At 37.5% G+C, this 16,910-nt stretch overlaps 1 protein-coding gene across 2 annotated transcripts in view; it reads left to right on the top strand.

Annotated features, from left to right (window-relative positions):
• Positions 1-16,910, top strand: part of KITLG (KIT ligand) — a 57,566-nt gene that overhangs the window by 14,085 nt on the left and 26,571 nt on the right. For both annotated transcript variants that reach the window (XM_017804586.1, XM_017804585.1), the window contains exon 2: positions 11,131-11,244. In XM_017804586.1, coding sequence (XP_017660075.1) covers positions 11,131-11,244 — 114 coding nt within the window. The remainder of the gene's footprint in view (positions 1-11,130; positions 11,245-16,910) is intronic.

Here is a 16,910-nt window from a genome sequence, read left to right as displayed (position 1 = left end):
AAACAGAACATGGTGTGGAAAGGGTTATGTATTTATCTTAAAACTCAAACTGATTCTAATAAATGAGGCACTGTTATGTTGAGTTTTCCTCATTCATTCTCTTATGGCACATACTAGGTCTTCTGTCTTCTATTGACTTAGCATTTACAAGATACTTGTAAAACATTGCATTAAATCTGTAAAGCTATGTTTCTAAATCATGAATAGCACATCATTATTAGACATTATGTGGAATATAGTAAATTTCTCAGTGAAATGAAAATTAGTGAGAAGGAGCAGAAACTCAGGCTTCACTATGGAATACCATAACCTGGCCCCATTTTTGCAGTTATGTAATGGCATTCCCTTTTCCTAGAGTAGATCAGTGTGTGCAAAATCCTTTTCATCCCAGTTACATGCCCCAAGGTAATCATTTATGTTTGGAGTAGTGCTTGTAAAAGTATGTTTTGAATTCTAAAAGAACTACTAACAGCTTTTATTACTTATGTTCAAAATTTTAGGTGTCACTATTGATGATAGAGGGAAACCCGAAATATCTCTTAAGTATTTCCCGAAAGATCCAAGATTTAAAGCAGTGGAAAAGCAGAATGACCTTCTTTCATGGATGCTATAGTTGGTGTTGAAAACTTTTTGACCACAAGCCTGGCTAACTATCTATTTGGTTTTTGGGGGGTTTTTTACACCTCTTTGTCCTGGTTTCAGCTGGGATATAGTTAATTTTCTTCCCAGTAGCTGGTATAGTGTTGTGTTTTGGATTTAGTATGGGAATAATGTTGACAACATGCTGATGATTTTAGTTGTTGCTAAGTAGTGCTTACCCGAAGTCAAGGACTTTTCAGCTTCTCATGCCCTGCCAGCAAGAAAGCTGGAAAGGCACAAGAAGCTGGGAGAGCACATGGCCGGGACAGCTGATCCATACTAGTCAAAGGGATATTCCGTACCACATGGTAAGCTACCATATAAACTGGAGGGGAAAGCTGGCTAAGGGCAACTGCTGCTTGGTAACTGGCTGGTCAGTAGGTGGTGAGCAATTGCATTGTGTATCACTTGTTTTGTATATTCTAATTATTTTATTACTATTGTTACCATTATTATTTTCTACTTTTTCTGTCCCATTAAACTATTTATATCTGAACCAATGAGTTTTCTCACTTTTACTCTTTCAATTCTCTCCCTGATCCTGCTGGAGAGGAGGAGTGAAAGAGCAGCTGTGTAGTGGTTAGTTGCCATCTGGGATTAGACCATGACACTCTTCACAATACAAAATCACTTCCCTCACCAACATACATGTTACATCAGAATTTGAAATTTATCAGCCGAGGTTTTGGGGGATCAGAGTAAAAACTTCTCATTTCCTGTTTTGAACCTTTTAAAATTGATGCAGGTGCTACTGTCTGGAATATATCCAAAGAAGCCAGCCTTTGTGAAAGTAAATTTGGAATACCTTTTATGTCAGCAGTTACCTATCAATGGGAGAAACTGCTCTGAATAATGAGGAGGGATCCCATATAAAGGTTACTTGACTTACTGTTGATTTGCTCATCTTCACTTTAGAAAGCAATCACCTGACTGGATACTGCATCCATTGTGACAATTGCAACAATACTCAGTAAAAGCTTAGGGTAATCCTCTCTTTACATTTGCTGAAGCGGAGAGAGAAGAGCCTGTGAAACTAAGGTATTGCAGAGAATAAATAAGTACAATTTGTAATCTGAGAAGAGATAAGAGAAAGAGAATGTTTTGTTTATTTTCCATGAGTTTGGGTTTTTTTTGAGGGGGGGAAGGTATGTATGCTGCTTTTGTGTCATGAAGCAATGAAAGTTAAATAGACTTTTTAATTATGCTTAAGAAAGACTTAGATAGTAGGGTTGATCTTCACAAGTGCATGAAGAGAACAAACCAGAAAGATGGAAGTAAAAATATATAAGCAAAGGAACAGCGTTGCCACAAGAACACATTGATATAAACCACTGCCATACACTTAGACTGGATAGCACAAAGCTTTTAACCATCAGAACAATGAAGATCTGGGACAATTTCCAAAAGATTCACCTCGAACCCTGTGTTCAGTTCTAGGCCCCTTACTACAAGGAAGACATTAAGGTGCTGGATGGTGTCCAGAGAAGGGCAATGGAGCTGGTGAAGGGTCTAGTGCACAAGTCTTGTGAAGATCAGCTGAGGGAGCTGGGAATGTTTAGCCTGGGGAAAAGAAGGCTTGGGGACACCTTATCACTTGCTACAACTACCTGAAAGAAGGTTGTAGCCACGTGAGAGTCAATCTCTTCTCATAAGTAACAAGCTATAGAACAAGAGGAAATGACCTCAAGTTGTGCCATGGGAGGTTTAGATTGGACATTAAGAAAAATTTCTTCACCAAAAGGATGGTCAAGCACTGGAACAGGCTGCATGGGGAAGTGGAGTCTTCAACCCTGGAGGTATTTAAAAAACAGGTAGATGTGGTGCTTAGAGACATGGTTTAGTGGTGAACTTGGCAGTGCTGGGTTAACAGTTGAACTTGATGATCTTAGAGGTCTTTTCCAACCTAAATGATTCTATGATTATTACCTCCACTCCCACTTTACTCCTCCCCTCTATTTGGTTTTATCCAGTCCTATTAAAAATGTACGCTACCTTATCAAATTACCTGAAGTCCACAGTGACTCTAAAAGCTGATGTCTGCTGTGAAGTGGTGGCAGATAAAGTCAGTGAAGAGATTTATGCTCCAAGAATACTAGTCTTCTGAATGCCTGTTGAGGAGAACTGCCCTGTATTCTGATATCATCCTGATGTTACTGATATCATTTGCCTTAGTAGCAGATGATGCCAGAGCTTTTCTGGATGGACTACAGAGTACCACATTTGCCTGATGTTGGTCATAAAATCTTCACAATGATAGAGGGACTGAGGAGAATGGCTGGTGCTGAATCCCATGATCTTTATCATGATGCTAACAATATCATTAGTGTACCCTCTGTTTCTTACCTTACCCTGAGTGCCCTGCTAGACCACCAATGTAGACAGCAGCTGTAAAAAGTCAGTATATTAATAGTCTCACAATATAGAGTGTAATACTGATGTGAAAAATTATCACCCGTCAGCACTGTCAAAGCTTATGCTGGTGTTGGCATATCCAAGAGATTCAAATAGTATTCTTTAATCACATCTAAGCTTGTAATTGTAAGGATGTAATACAATTAAGGTAGGTGGATGAAACACAGTCTCGACTATACTGGCATCTAGTTTTAATCTGTGTTCAGAAATTATCCTCTTGTAATGAGGTGTCATATCAAGCAGGTCAGAGAAATTAGTTCTGAATTTATATCCATATAAATATACAGCACCAATTGGGGGTGTTATCAAACAAATTCAGTGTTCAGAAACAGAATAGAATGAAGTACCAGGGAGGACATTTTCATCATGTACATGAGTTTTAGTGTATGCCCAGTATCAAAATGGCTGTTGTTTTCGCTCTTCCTGATGATTATATTTTTTTTCATTTATTTTGTTAGTGTAATAATTCTTCCAACCTGCATTCCATGTAGTTTGTAGCAGATGGAAAAGATCCAGTACAGAATTTCTGAAACAAGTTTTACTCCATTTCCTTTACTGGTGCTTGAAGGTCTAAGATTAAAAAAGGTTACTTTGTATATATTTTCATTATAATTCAAAAGAATATTCAGCATAGTGGACTTTTTTTTGCATGAACTTGGCAAAGATGCAAGACCTCTGAAATAAATCTTTAGAAACAATCTTTAATTAGGTACCTTATTTAAGAGAATGTCTTTTAATTTCCTGAGGAAGTCAGATCATCTGTCTCTATACAGTGTGAGAAGCTTGTCCTCCCTGCAAAGATAATCTTGTACGTTGCGTTGCCTTCCCCTTTCAATTACTTAAAAATGCCTTTGGATCTGTGCTAGAAAACTCTTCAATAAGTTCCCAGGAGGGAAAAAAAAAGACAACTTCCTCTTTGGAGTTTACGGAAGGTTTTGTTGAGTCAACTGAAGTCTGATCTTCTGCTTATTTCTATTTTCACTGTGCATGTATTTTGAATCTCAGTGTTTTTGTTAACAGAACAAGTAAGTACAGGCCTTTATAACTCTAAAATTAGATAGAAAAATTAAAAATTTCAATAGCAATCCTGGATGATTGTTATGGAATTTTACAACTGAAACGCTTTTGTCCTTTAAAACTCCTGGTCCTTTTACATAACTAGAATGCCACCTGATTGATTATTATTATCAGTAAATACTTGTATGGACGCCATTAACACAAGTTCCAAAGGCAACATTCATGTATGGCTACATGTCTCTTGGTAACTTCACTTGCCAATATTTGGGAACTAATCTAACTGGCTGTCATCCAGGACAGATCTAGGATGCATGGAAGCTGCCTCATTGTCAAGTGAGATTAAAGAATGGACAGAACTTATTGTGGATCAGATAACATTTTTAAAAAGCCAAAGCCTACATTTTTAGAACAGCCAAATATTTTGCAATGGTATCCTTGCAGGGATTGAAAATAAATATGTTAATTTACACATTAAGAAGACTGTTTTGTAGTTTACTGGATGTAATTACAAAATACCTGGATTGCATTGATTTGCAAGGCAAACTCTATATCAATTTGCACTTCTTGCTTATCATGTTCATCTTGGCTTCAGCTGAGACGCACAAACCAAACTCAGCAGGAGTTTGGGTGCACTTCACCAAGTACAACAGTAGCACACTGGTTGGAGCAGCCGGCTGCTTCTGCATCTGTGGAGAAGAGCTGTAAGGGATAGAGGATGATAGCAGTTGGCCTGAGGTTGCATGAAATGAAGTTGGCACATAGTCTAAGCAGTTTCCTAGTTTTCCCAAGATCTGGATGGTGGGAAAGAATGGTGTGATTCATGATTTTCTCAGCACTGTAAGACTATATGTCTTAAATTTGTCTGTCTCAGGAAATAGATGTGCATAACTTGACAGAACTAGAGAATTGTTTCTCCTTCCAGCTGAAAAAAAAAATAAAATTGAAAAAGTAGTTCTGTAGTAGTCCCAAGAACAGCTTTGGGACTATCTTTTATCCATTGACCTGAATAGAATTATTTCCAATTCACTAACAGTGTACTTTATAAGGAACATGGTCTAAAAGGATCTGAATACAATTAGTTTTGCTTTTGCACATGTGGCTGGCAGAGTCTAGCAAGTGCTACTTTAGCATTCTGCAACCAAATGAGCAATTAGATGAAAAGTCCTGTTCTTGTCAGTTATCATTAGGCATTTTAGGAGTTCCATATGGGTAAGCAAGTTAGTGAAAAGGTGTGGGAAAAGAGGTTCTGTGGTTGGGAAAATCATGGAAAGGCAAATACAGAATTGTCACAAAAAGATCAAACAGCTGTGAAAGCAGGTTGCCTGTCAAACTCATTTGAATGTAGGGAGCAATGGCACCTTTCCCTGCTTATATTTCTAAAAAGAACTTGCTAATTTCCTTCCCCTTTACCCCTTGAAGTACCCTCGTATTATGGGTTTGAGATATTATATAATGAATTGGGTAGAAAAGTATTATATATTTTGTAAATAACTGAATATATGTTCAAGTATATCTCATCTAAACCGCTCCAAAACTTACTATGAGAAAGAGTGACTAGCATTTCTATAAGCTGTGTTTAAATCAGAACCTAAATAAATTGCTCTAATACTACACTGCTTACTTTTATCATCATACTCCCTACTATATATCATTGTTAAGAAAAACGGAGTTGTATCAGTCACCAGAAAAGTATGCAACTGTATTTTGTAATCATAATAAAGCATGTAGGGTGTGATCCAGAGATTTTTAGGTGTCTCACCCCAGCAGAGTGACTCACTGAAATGGAGCTAGCCAACATTTTGTTCAATGTACTGCTAAAATGTTGTTCAAGAAAACTCACTGGTGACTGGGGAGCTTTCCAGAAGTTAAGGTCCCCAGTGGGAGCGCATGTGTGGGACAAGGATACACATAAACCTTCTGATACCTGTTCAGTAAATATGTATTTTTTTCTGTGTTTTGTCTTGATAGTATAAAATGCATAAATGTTCTAAAAAATAAGGGATGGGAATACCAGTGTACACCTAGCTTACCCCTTTTATCCAGAAAGCCATCATAGATAGGAAAGTAGCTTCAGTGGTAGATGTGTAGATGTGGCGCTTAGAGATATGGTTTAGCAGTGGACTTGGCAGTGCTGGGGTTATGGTGGGACTTGATGATCTTAGAGGTCTTTTCTGACCTAAATGATTCTATGGTAATAAGAAGGTAGATACCAGAGGAAGAGTCCAACTCTCATGAGTTGGAATTACCTTATAGGAATCTTAACCCAGGCCTGACACTTGTTAGTGAGCACGCTAGCTGATAGGCTATTATATTTGGTGAAACCAGTGCCAGTCTTTTGATGGACAGTGGATGTACACTAGACTTAATGCTTCAGCTGTGTGTAACTTAGTGTTAACACAGTGATTACTTCAGCTACTCTTCTGGGTACTTGAGAGTGTGTAGGGACACTGCCAGTTCCAAATGTGATTCTCAAAATACTTCACTGTTTCCAGTGGTCATGGGTGGGTGACTTCTTTTTCCAAACTTAACTTACTTCTTGGGGGACTTGAGCAATGTCTAGCATTTAAGTAGTATTTAGGCACAACCTAAATACCTAAATACCTATGTATTAGGTTACCACTGTCGTTTGCAGGTATGAAGGTATCACTGTATACCATGAAAATGGGAATTGGATTACATTCTGTATAAATACTCTTCTTTCATTTTAAGATTTTTCATGCTGACAGTTAATTTCTTAATTGGTTAAAGACAGTTCTTCCATGACTTTTATTATTTAATCTCTATCACAGCTAAATAACTAAATAAATTAGTAGGTGTAGGAAAGAATTACTATGCGTTTACACATTGCAATGCTGTGTGGTTTTAAAAAAGAAGATGAGAAATATCTTTCTTGCTATTTTCATTTTCTCTGAATCTCCTTACAAAAGGCTTTTTGAGGCATAAGTATGAACATTTTTAGCTATCCATGACTGACCAACCAATGTTGTCTGTGGCAGAAGTTCACAAGCTCTGTCTCAGCAAAGCAGCGTGCAAACACTTTCTGATGAGCTGATATTAAGAGATTTTGCTACCCCAGCATTAACAAAATAGAAAAATAAATTTGGAAGCCTGGCCCAGGTTAAATGTTTTTCCACATTGTCAGCTAACCCTACTGCAGCTGTGGCTTGGTTGTGGTTAATTGGGTGATTTGCTCAGAAAACTAGGCTGAAAAGTTCTGTGGCTAATATGACTTAAATGCAAGAAATTTTATAATGGAGAACCCATTCATCTGTGTAGTTACTACCTTTCCCTATGTTTAGTGCTCTTTGCGGTTTATTATTTCTCTTTTTATATGATTTCTCCCTAGTTGTGATTAGAATCATTATCAGAACAAACTAGATATTTGGCAATGTCCAAACTTTCCAATATTTATCTTATTTAGTAATGTGGTATTCCCCTTGTTACTTCCCACTTAAGGAATTAGCTGAACATTAACCAGCTGATTAAGAGATGCTAAACTGCTCATTCAGCAGCGTTTGTCAACACTTCAGACGGTAAATGAAGAATATAAATGAAAAGGATGTTGTTTTACATCTGAAAGGATAGCCTTCAACATATTGAATGGCTAGCTAAGCTTCTAAAATGCTATTTCCTGAAATTCTACATTGTGGCTTACAAGCAATAGTGCAAATCATTTTCAGAATTATCAAATGTGTATATTGGAAGTCTTCAGTTTTAATTATCCTTTTCAGTCTAATCATGATTTTTTCCCTTTCACAAACTTAAATATTCAGTATTTAAGAGATTACAGAATCTAAGAAAAATTAAATAATTTTTGAGCCAAAAATAGGAGGAGACTTTGATATACGGGTCTGCCTCCTGTCTGCCATAGTTCTTCAGTGTAATGCTAATATATGATGTGTGATTAAATCCTGAGGGCAGCTTTGAAAAATCCTATGTTAACTTAGAGGTAATTATATATGGAAATCTGTTGTGAGTGCTGTGTAGGTAACTTTTATTTATGCTTAGTAAAGTATGAAACTGGCATCTCTATTTATAAAGCTATTGTTTAAGGTTCCCTTTTGTTCTGTCCTTGATTTAATTCAGTCTATTCAAGTTTTGCTCAAACAGCAGGTTTGGTCATTAGTAAATAACGCAAAAATAGCTTAGCTCTTTGATCTGTACCGTCTTTACGTACAACATGCCTGAAGGCATGTGTAATATAAATATTTTGTAAGTGCAAATAAATAAAGGATTTTGGATAATAGACATGTTGAAACTAGCAGTATTTTGAAGATTTTCAGTTCCTGTTGGATGACATAGGGAGCAAATAAGCAAGAAAAACCTCAAATTTCAAAATTTACAAATCATTTGGTTTTAATAGCAGTTATAAAATTACTATGTTTTTAAATCCTATTATTTACATAGGGGAAAATGCATTCTTATTGATTTGCATAATTATAAAATGTGTAGTGATTTTAAGCTTCATGTATGGACTCTCTTTAGATTCAGAAGTATGAAAATTTACAATGCATATCAAAGTTCTTACTTTATTTGGAGTGTGCTACTGCATTTATTAATATTACTCATTGATCTGGTAAAAAAGTATTTCTAGTTAAAGAGTTTTGTTACTTTTTGATTATTTGATTGTTAAGTTAAACATCATCCTATGACTGTGACACAAGTTAGAGAGCAAATCCCATCTTTACTTACTAGTCAATATTGAGGAACCCAATAAAGAAATTTCCAGTTTCTGGTGTGAACTCTATTTCCAAGGAACACACCAGGGCAACTGAGTGTAACTGCTAGTGTACTGTATAACTCTGAAAGTAGAACTACAGAGGTTTTTATTATTGAAAGCAGTGTAGTTAATTTTGGAACTGGTTGTCATTAACTTCTTGCCTTTTTCCAACAATTTAGTTCCAAAAATCGTGAATGAAGAGATAGTCTGTCAACATGAGGTCCCCTTTGGTTTCCTCTGTGATTTTGGATCTTATATGAGGAGAGGGACGTGTTTCTCTGATTGCTTCAAGGTAGTTCTTAAACAGCTTTGACCTCTTATACACTTCAAGGAGCTCTCAAAGATCCTTTCAGAGACTAGCAGCATCTTCGTTGAATCTCCCCAGAGCTCAGATTGTTCGTATATGTATAAATGCAAAACTTTGCATAGCATAAGATATACAGAGATTTTGTGAGAAAGACTGTAAATTATTCTCAATTCTTCACACAGGGAATTATGCTCAGTAATTATTTGTACAAATATTAAAATAGAAGTATTTCTAAATGCTAGTTTTGTTGAAGCAGGAGACATTCTCAAAAAACATGTTGCATATTGAATGTGCACTTTACTCGGAATATTTTTGATTTCTTTCTGTGTATGTCCTGTGTATGCCTGCAGGTAGTTCAGGGAAAGCTGAATGCAGGCTGCACTGTAATGGCCAGTCCTGGCTTGTCCCATCCTTAACAGAGCATTTTGGCTGTCTCAGTTACTTGGATCAGAAAGCTGGTCCATCTGAAAAATACTACAGGAAGACAAAAATGGAAGTTGACCGCCTGCTATAATTGACTAAACCATCTCACCAGTGCCAGGGAAAGAAGTAGGGAGAGGAGGCTGGATTGTCTTTTCCACCAACAGCCCACAGTGGTTTTAACTAAATGAGTCAGGAAGCTGTATTCTAGGAAAGCAAATGACCAGTTTTACTTGTAGAATAGATACAAGAGTTACAAGAGAGATTACTCTTGAAGCTCTTTTAGGTAAAGTGTCTGGCACTGTTCTGTGAAGTTTATGTAGTTCCCGACCGATCTTTATTATCATACTTTCTTAGGCCCTCTAGGTTACTATAATGATACTTAATCTTTTTAATCTGTGATTTTTTTCTTGTTTTCCTAGAAAGTTTGTCTATGTTGTTTCATTTGTTTTGGTCTTAAATTGAAAGGTTGGATAGTGTATGAAGGTAAGGCTAGAGACTTGGTGTTTTTTATCTGTCACAGGGAACAGAAGGGGCTGAGATGTATCTTGGTTTGTGTAAAAGCAAAGTCTGATCTCAGTCCTTCCCTCGTGGAGGCTGAGGAGCCTGCACAGGCAAATTCCATACTTGCCATAAATGTACACCATCATCCGCTTTTGCTGACAGCTTCAGTCAGCTGGCACAAGAAGCTTCACAACCTGAGGCAACTTTTGATTATCCATAGCTTAAATGCTTTAACATTCTGGAAATAAAGATCTGCAGCTTAAACTTGGCACAGGACTCTGTGGGAAACCAGTGAAGCACAAGGAACAACAGAAGGCAAGGAAGTTCAGGCAGTGTAGCCAAGGAGACACCCAGGTGGATCACAGCTAGTTATCTGGTACTTTTCTGGCTGAGTCTCGCAAGGCTGTGTGAGTACATTGCATTGCTGTTTCTAATTGGATTTAGGAGGGGAATGTAGTGCCAAAGCCAAGCTGGCACTTCTGAGACGCCAGGGCATGTCACTTGGAGAAAATGTACTGCAGTGCTGCTTGAGATCTCAGTATTTGGGCACAGTCCAGTTGTGGGTTTTCTTGCAGTTTAAGTACTCAAATGAAATGGCTATGATTATGAACTTTCTCCTTTTATCTTGCTGTGGTCTGGTATAATTTCGTTCCTTATCAACCATTATTGCATTAGAGATGCAGATGTATTGAATACATTGTCAGGTGAATGACAAGCATTTAGTCAACTTTATTTTGTTGATAAAGAATATTGCAAAGTTTATATCTTTCTCTTCTTTGGTATCTGAAAATTTTACAAAAACTCAAATTAAGCAGGATCCTGTGCAAGTAATCTGATGGCTCGATACCAAGTTTTCCATTATTACTTTAAAGATTCTAAAGATAGTTACTTCCAGAAAAGATCAGTTAAGTGCATTTCCATGGATTCGTGCCATGAAGATTATATTATAAAGTTATGAGTGTGTCCTTGTGAAAGATAAAGAGTATTGTTGCATCTAGATTTCATATATGAAAAACCTTACTACAATCTCTAGTTGCTTCACATTTGGCGATTGCTTACTTGGGGTTTCTTGTCTCTTTTTTTCTTTTTTTCTTTTTTTTTTACTAAATAGACTTGGATTATCACTTGCTTTTGTCTTCAACTACTCCTACTTAATCCTCTTGTCAAAGCCCAGAGTTCCTGCGGGAATCCAGTCACAGATGATGTGAATGACATTACAAAATTGGTAAGTAGCTTTTATTTTAAATTATTCTTTATATTAAACAATAATTAGTGTCTAATGACACTTATATTTCTAAGTGAAGTTAGTAAATCTATATTAGAACCAGTGGCATATTAAAAGAAAAACTAATCCATCAACATCTGTCACTTGAACAAAACCTTTTTTGCGAAGATTGGAGAGTAGTTTCAGTGTTCATTGAGGAGATGACCTTGACCAAGACAGAGTGTATGTACACATGTGGTTTCCTGACTCCAAACTTCAATAAAAATTGTCAACAGCCTTCATTTCATCAAACATTCTTTCAGATCAGATTGTTTCCCAGGCAGATGAAAGATGGTTGTCTGTGTGCTACTGATTTGTGTGGAGCAGACTGGTGGCAAACTAGCTGAATTGAACCAAAAGTCTTTACTTCATGTGTATGAGACTAGTGCCATATGTAAAACTAGTGTGATGTTAGACAACTTTGTAGCAATCAAGACAATAACGATTGAACAGCTTTTACAGCCTTTAGGTGTGAGTGGGTTACACTCGTTAAATGTTTCTCTACTTGCTGTACCCAGAAGTTTAAGTCTAAAGGACTCACAGCTTCATATAAGAACTGAATTCATTTAAGTAGATTTTAACTACTTAATTGACTGCTATATTAACCTGAAAAACTACATCTTCTTTTGATGTCAGTTGGTATTTAACTCCACTGAAGTCAGCAATTATGCTAACTTGCAGTAGTGTGGGATATAATACCAAAGTTTTTAAGAAATAACACACACTGAACACTTAAAAAGCATATCTTCATCTACATATGGAATCTAGCTGAAAATTTTTGTTTCATTGTGGGAAAAGAGTTGCGACACAAGTGTTATTATTATCAAACACTTAAGTTGGAGTCCCTAACATTTGTTGCCAGCGCAGTGTTCTTAACTCTTCTTCTTTGAGCATTTTTATACATATTGGCACATAGCATAAATCTCTAGGGATACTCTATAGTCTTACTCAAATTCTTAGTGCTTCAAATTAGTCTCTTTAGGCAAAATTTTGAAGTATTGGCATATTTATTCCGGATAATATTTCATCTGTTGGAAGAGTATTAAGCTTTGATGTAAATCTGTTGAAAGCATGCAAAACCAAAAGAATTCCTGTGAGAGCTGGTGAAATTGTGCAGTGCAGGCTTATCAATAACTTTTTTGTCACTTAAGTGTCCTCAGAACAAGTGCTCTAACTTTCCCTTTAGTCCAATTTAAACTTAAGAATGTATAAATACAGGTTACAAAAAATTTGCATGCAGCTTGGACAATCTTTGCTTTTGAACAAGCTTTGCTCTTGAGATAAATTCTAAAGAAAACCTAATCTTGTAAAAATTTTTTTCAAATTGTCTTCCTACGTCGTCTTCTGGAGTCCAGCAGCTGCACTTCCTGCACATATCCCCACAGCATTATTTTTCTATACGCCTACCCTCCACATGCCCTCTTAGTTCTACACATGCAGCATGGTGACTAGTTCCCTCCCATGCCTCTGAGGCATGATGCCTACCAGTGCTTGCTGGATTTATAGCCCCTTTTACTTGGGCTGCTGGCTGGGCAGAAAGGACTTTGTGTGGTGATTGTTATGGTATATGTGCTGCATATCCTGCAAGAAAACCACTGCCAACTGTCCAGGTTGCACTGTGCTTCTGCTGCCAAGCCTGAGCAGAGTGGGGTAGGGCTGAGCTCCTCCAGATGCTCCTCCATGAGAATGCTGTATGGTCCTTCTCGTGACTTAGACCCATACCTTTCAGATCTTCCTACCAAATGCAAAATTTGGGTGAAGTTAACTAGCAAGTTCAAAGATATTTTGAATTGGAGAAAGAACAAAGATATACAGGAAATACAAAGCCCAGACACATGGATTGTCTTTGTTTTGAGTTTCTTGAGTTGTTAGAGAAGGTTTTGAGGAAAGTCTGTCTCCCTGTTTTGTCTGTATTAATATTTGCAGAAACAATTTCAATAAAGTCACTTGAGAATTGAAAAGATAAGGTGAAAATAAGTTTAGTACCTTCAGTTTAGTATAAGAACTCTTTGTTTCAATTAATGTGACTATAGTAGATATTGGTCATTTTCTTTTGAAACTCTACACCATGATAAATTGACACTGAGAATGAAATGAAAAAAATATATAATAAGATTTAAAATACTTTTAAAACAAAATATCATTAGCTGACAGTGTAAATACAAGAAGGGAGAAGTACACAGAGAATACTGAATGATCACATCACTTTGCAGCAAGTAAAATATTTTATGCTATATGGACTATTTCCTTAGTACATCTAATAGGGACTCTAACATTATGTTGCTTAAAACCATGGTTCAGGAGACCCTACAACTCATGTAAATTACAATAAAAGTTTTGTACCACTTCTACTTTTCAAAACACAATATACTCATTGAATTAAGGAATGATATTCTGATGACGTGTTATCTTCAGAATTAGATATTGCACCCATATGTGGTTGGGTTCTTTATTAGAATCCTAGAATCATTAAGGTTGGAAAAGACCTCTTAAGACAAGTCCAACCTTCGACCGAACACCACCAAGCCAACTAAACCGTAGCACTAAGTGTGGCGTCCAGATGTTTCTTGAACACTTTCAGGAATGGCGACTCCACCACTTCACTGGGCAGCCCGTTCCAATGCTTAACCACCCTTTCAGTGAAATAATTCTTCCTTATGTCCAACCTGAACCTCCCCTTGCGCAGCTTGAGGCCATTTCCTCTTGTTCTGGGAGTTGTCTGGGAGAAGAGTATGACCCCCATCTTGCTACAACCTCTTTTCAAATAATTGTAGAGAGCGATAAGATTTCTCCTGAGCCTCCTTTTCTCCAGGCTAAACAACCTCTCAGACATCTCTCATATGACTTACTCTCTAGAGCCTTCACAAGCTTCATTGCCCTTTTCTGGACACACTCCGGCACATCAATGTCTTCCTTGAAGTGAGGAGCCCAGAACTGGACGCAGCACTCAAGGTGTGGCCTCACCAATGCCAAGTACATGGGGACAATCACTGCTGGCAACACTATTGCTGATACAAACCAGGATGCCATTGGCCTTCTTGACCACCTAGGCACACTGGTGTCTCATGTTCAGCTGGCTCTCAACTAGCACCATCAGGTCCTTTTTCTCCAGGCAACTTTCCAGCCACTCTTCCCCCAGCCTGTAGCTCTGCATGGGGTTGTTGTGACCCAAGTGCAGGACCTGGCAATTTGCTTTATTGAACCTCATACAGTTGGTATCGGCCCATTAATCCAGCCTGTCCAGGTCGCTCTGCAGAGCCTTTCTACCCTCCAGTAGATCAATCCTACCAACCTGACCACATAGTGTCATCTGTGAACTGACTGAGAGTGCCTTTGATCCCCTTGACCAAATCATCAATAAAGATACTAAACAGGGCTGATCCCTGGAGAACACTACTAGTGACTGGCTGCCAACTGGATGTGACAGCATTCACCACCACTCTCTGGTCCTGGCCATCCAGCCAGTTTTCACCGCAACAAAGAGTGCCATGACCTGTCAGCTTCCCCAGAATAATGCTGTGGGAGACAGTATCAAAGGCTTTACTGAAGTCCGTGTAGACTAGATTCACAGACTTTCCCTCTGACTGGAGATCCTATTGACCTTTGAAAGTCTTATTTCTTTGCTGATCCAAAGAACCTGTGCTAGTAGAACATAGTGTCTTTAAAAAATGTCCTCCTTTTTCACACTGAGAACAAGTTGTAGTGCAGAGGATTTCAGAGAAGGTAATGTTATGTGTACAATTATTGCCCATAATTTATTGTGATGTTATCCACAAGCTCCATCACACTTGCCAACAGTGATACAATAGTTGTTTCTAAATGCTTTATTCTCGGACAGACTGTCATGTTCTTTAAACCTTTTTGTCCACAGTCATGAGTACAGTCCCATATCTGTGTGCAATGAACTATCTGTTTGGCAGCAGTGTGCAAATTGCATCATTTAGCTTAGGATATTGGCCTCTCTTCCTCCTGTCTCATCACAAATTCTTAGATATCAGCCTAGATTCAGTTTGGTCTGAATTCTCCACTGAGGTAGATTATGATTTCTTTGTGTCTCCAGAATATTAGTGTTCCCTGGGCCTTTTCTCTTGATGCTTCATAGACCCTTCTGAGTTCACTTTTTAAACCTTCATTGTTTTTCCTGTCACAATAGGAAAAAATGTGGGGTTTTTTGTAGCTCTCTGTCCATATAAGTAAATTTTTCTTCCAAATTCTTGGTGGATAAAAATCCAGTCCATGAAAAGTCTTTTTCTATCTTTGACTTCCATAATTTTGCCCTTCTATCTGTTAACGTGCTGCTCTGACCCTTTATCTTCTTATTTCCTTCAAGCTGTTCCTCCCTTTTTTTTTTCACTCTCAGTGGCAAGCTTCTTGGGTTTATCTTCAAAGGTACTATTAACACTGCCTGTGTTGTTGTAACACATGTTCAGTTTGCCCTCTCGTACCAGCTTCTCATCATATCCATGGTATCTGTTATACTGTGGCCGCAGGAAAGATGCTCCTCGATGTACTCCAGGCAGATTCTCGTGCTTTTCCTATGTTTTGCTAAAATTCTTTGCAGCATGAATCCATGTCCCTCATTTCTCTTATTCCTGCTATGTTTTTCCCTATTTCTACCGCAGCGTACCTGCAGTTTTCAAAACAGTGCCACAATTCCCTACAACCTGGCCTTCCTTTATTTGGTACTGGGTTTCTTCCAAGTACTGTAAACCCCCATCATTGCTTTCAGAAAACTCTTCAGCATGGCTGTTACTGTGTTCTGCTCAACTGTATTGTATTATAGGGATATGAGAAGTACATGCCTCAGTCAAGATGCTCTGTGAATATAGACCAGGGATGTCTACTAAGCCTAAGCTATTGGAGAATAAATAAGGCATGCTGTGCAGTGCCTGAAAATGTGGGTCATTTGCCTAATCAACTTTGTGTTGAGTAATAAATTGAGGACAGATGTGTGGCGTAACTTGTTTTCAGTGGTCTTAATCTGGATTTTCACTAGCATCATGCTAGACTTACATCAGAAGATAGAATCATAAAGAGGGAGCAAATTCAATAACAATAAGGTTTACCAAACCAGACTGATATCTGTTCTTAAAAAAGTGATTTGTATTTTCTGTAAGATTAAATTTATTAACATCTATGTAATATAATTTTGTCATATGAAGAATATTCCCTAAGTAAAATGATTTTAAGAAGCGAAGAACAACTGAACAATCATTTTTGGTTTTTAATAATGAGAACTTTAAAAGAGCACAATTTCATACCTATACAGAATGAAAGTATTTAGAGAGTATTCATTCTGCACTACTAATCACTTGAACTCCTGCTTCTTTTTTAATGAAGATGTCTGGAGGGAAACACATTACTTGATGAACAAATGTTCCGTATTATAAAACTGTAATTGCAGCACCTGTCAATAAAGCCTGTCCCCATTGTTCTTTTCAGCACAGTAAGTCAGCAGAAAGCTGCATTGCTGTAATTGTGACTTAGATTTTGCATAAGAATTAGGAATCTGTTGTATATATATTTGTTAAATATGAATATCAAACCTGCATAAAAATAGAATTGTCACTGAACTCTGCAGTATGTATAGAATATATCTAGATATTTTAGTTTTGTCCATCAACTAA

This window comes from Lepidothrix coronata, unplaced genomic scaffold (assembly GCF_001604755.1).
Source record: "Lepidothrix coronata isolate B3197 unplaced genomic scaffold, Lepidothrix_coronata-1.0 Scaffold9, whole genome shotgun sequence".
NCBI lineage: Eukaryota > Metazoa > Chordata > Aves > Passeriformes > Pipridae > Lepidothrix > Lepidothrix coronata.
Note: the sequence above shows the minus strand (reverse complement) of the source record. Positions and strands in the feature narration are given on the sequence as shown.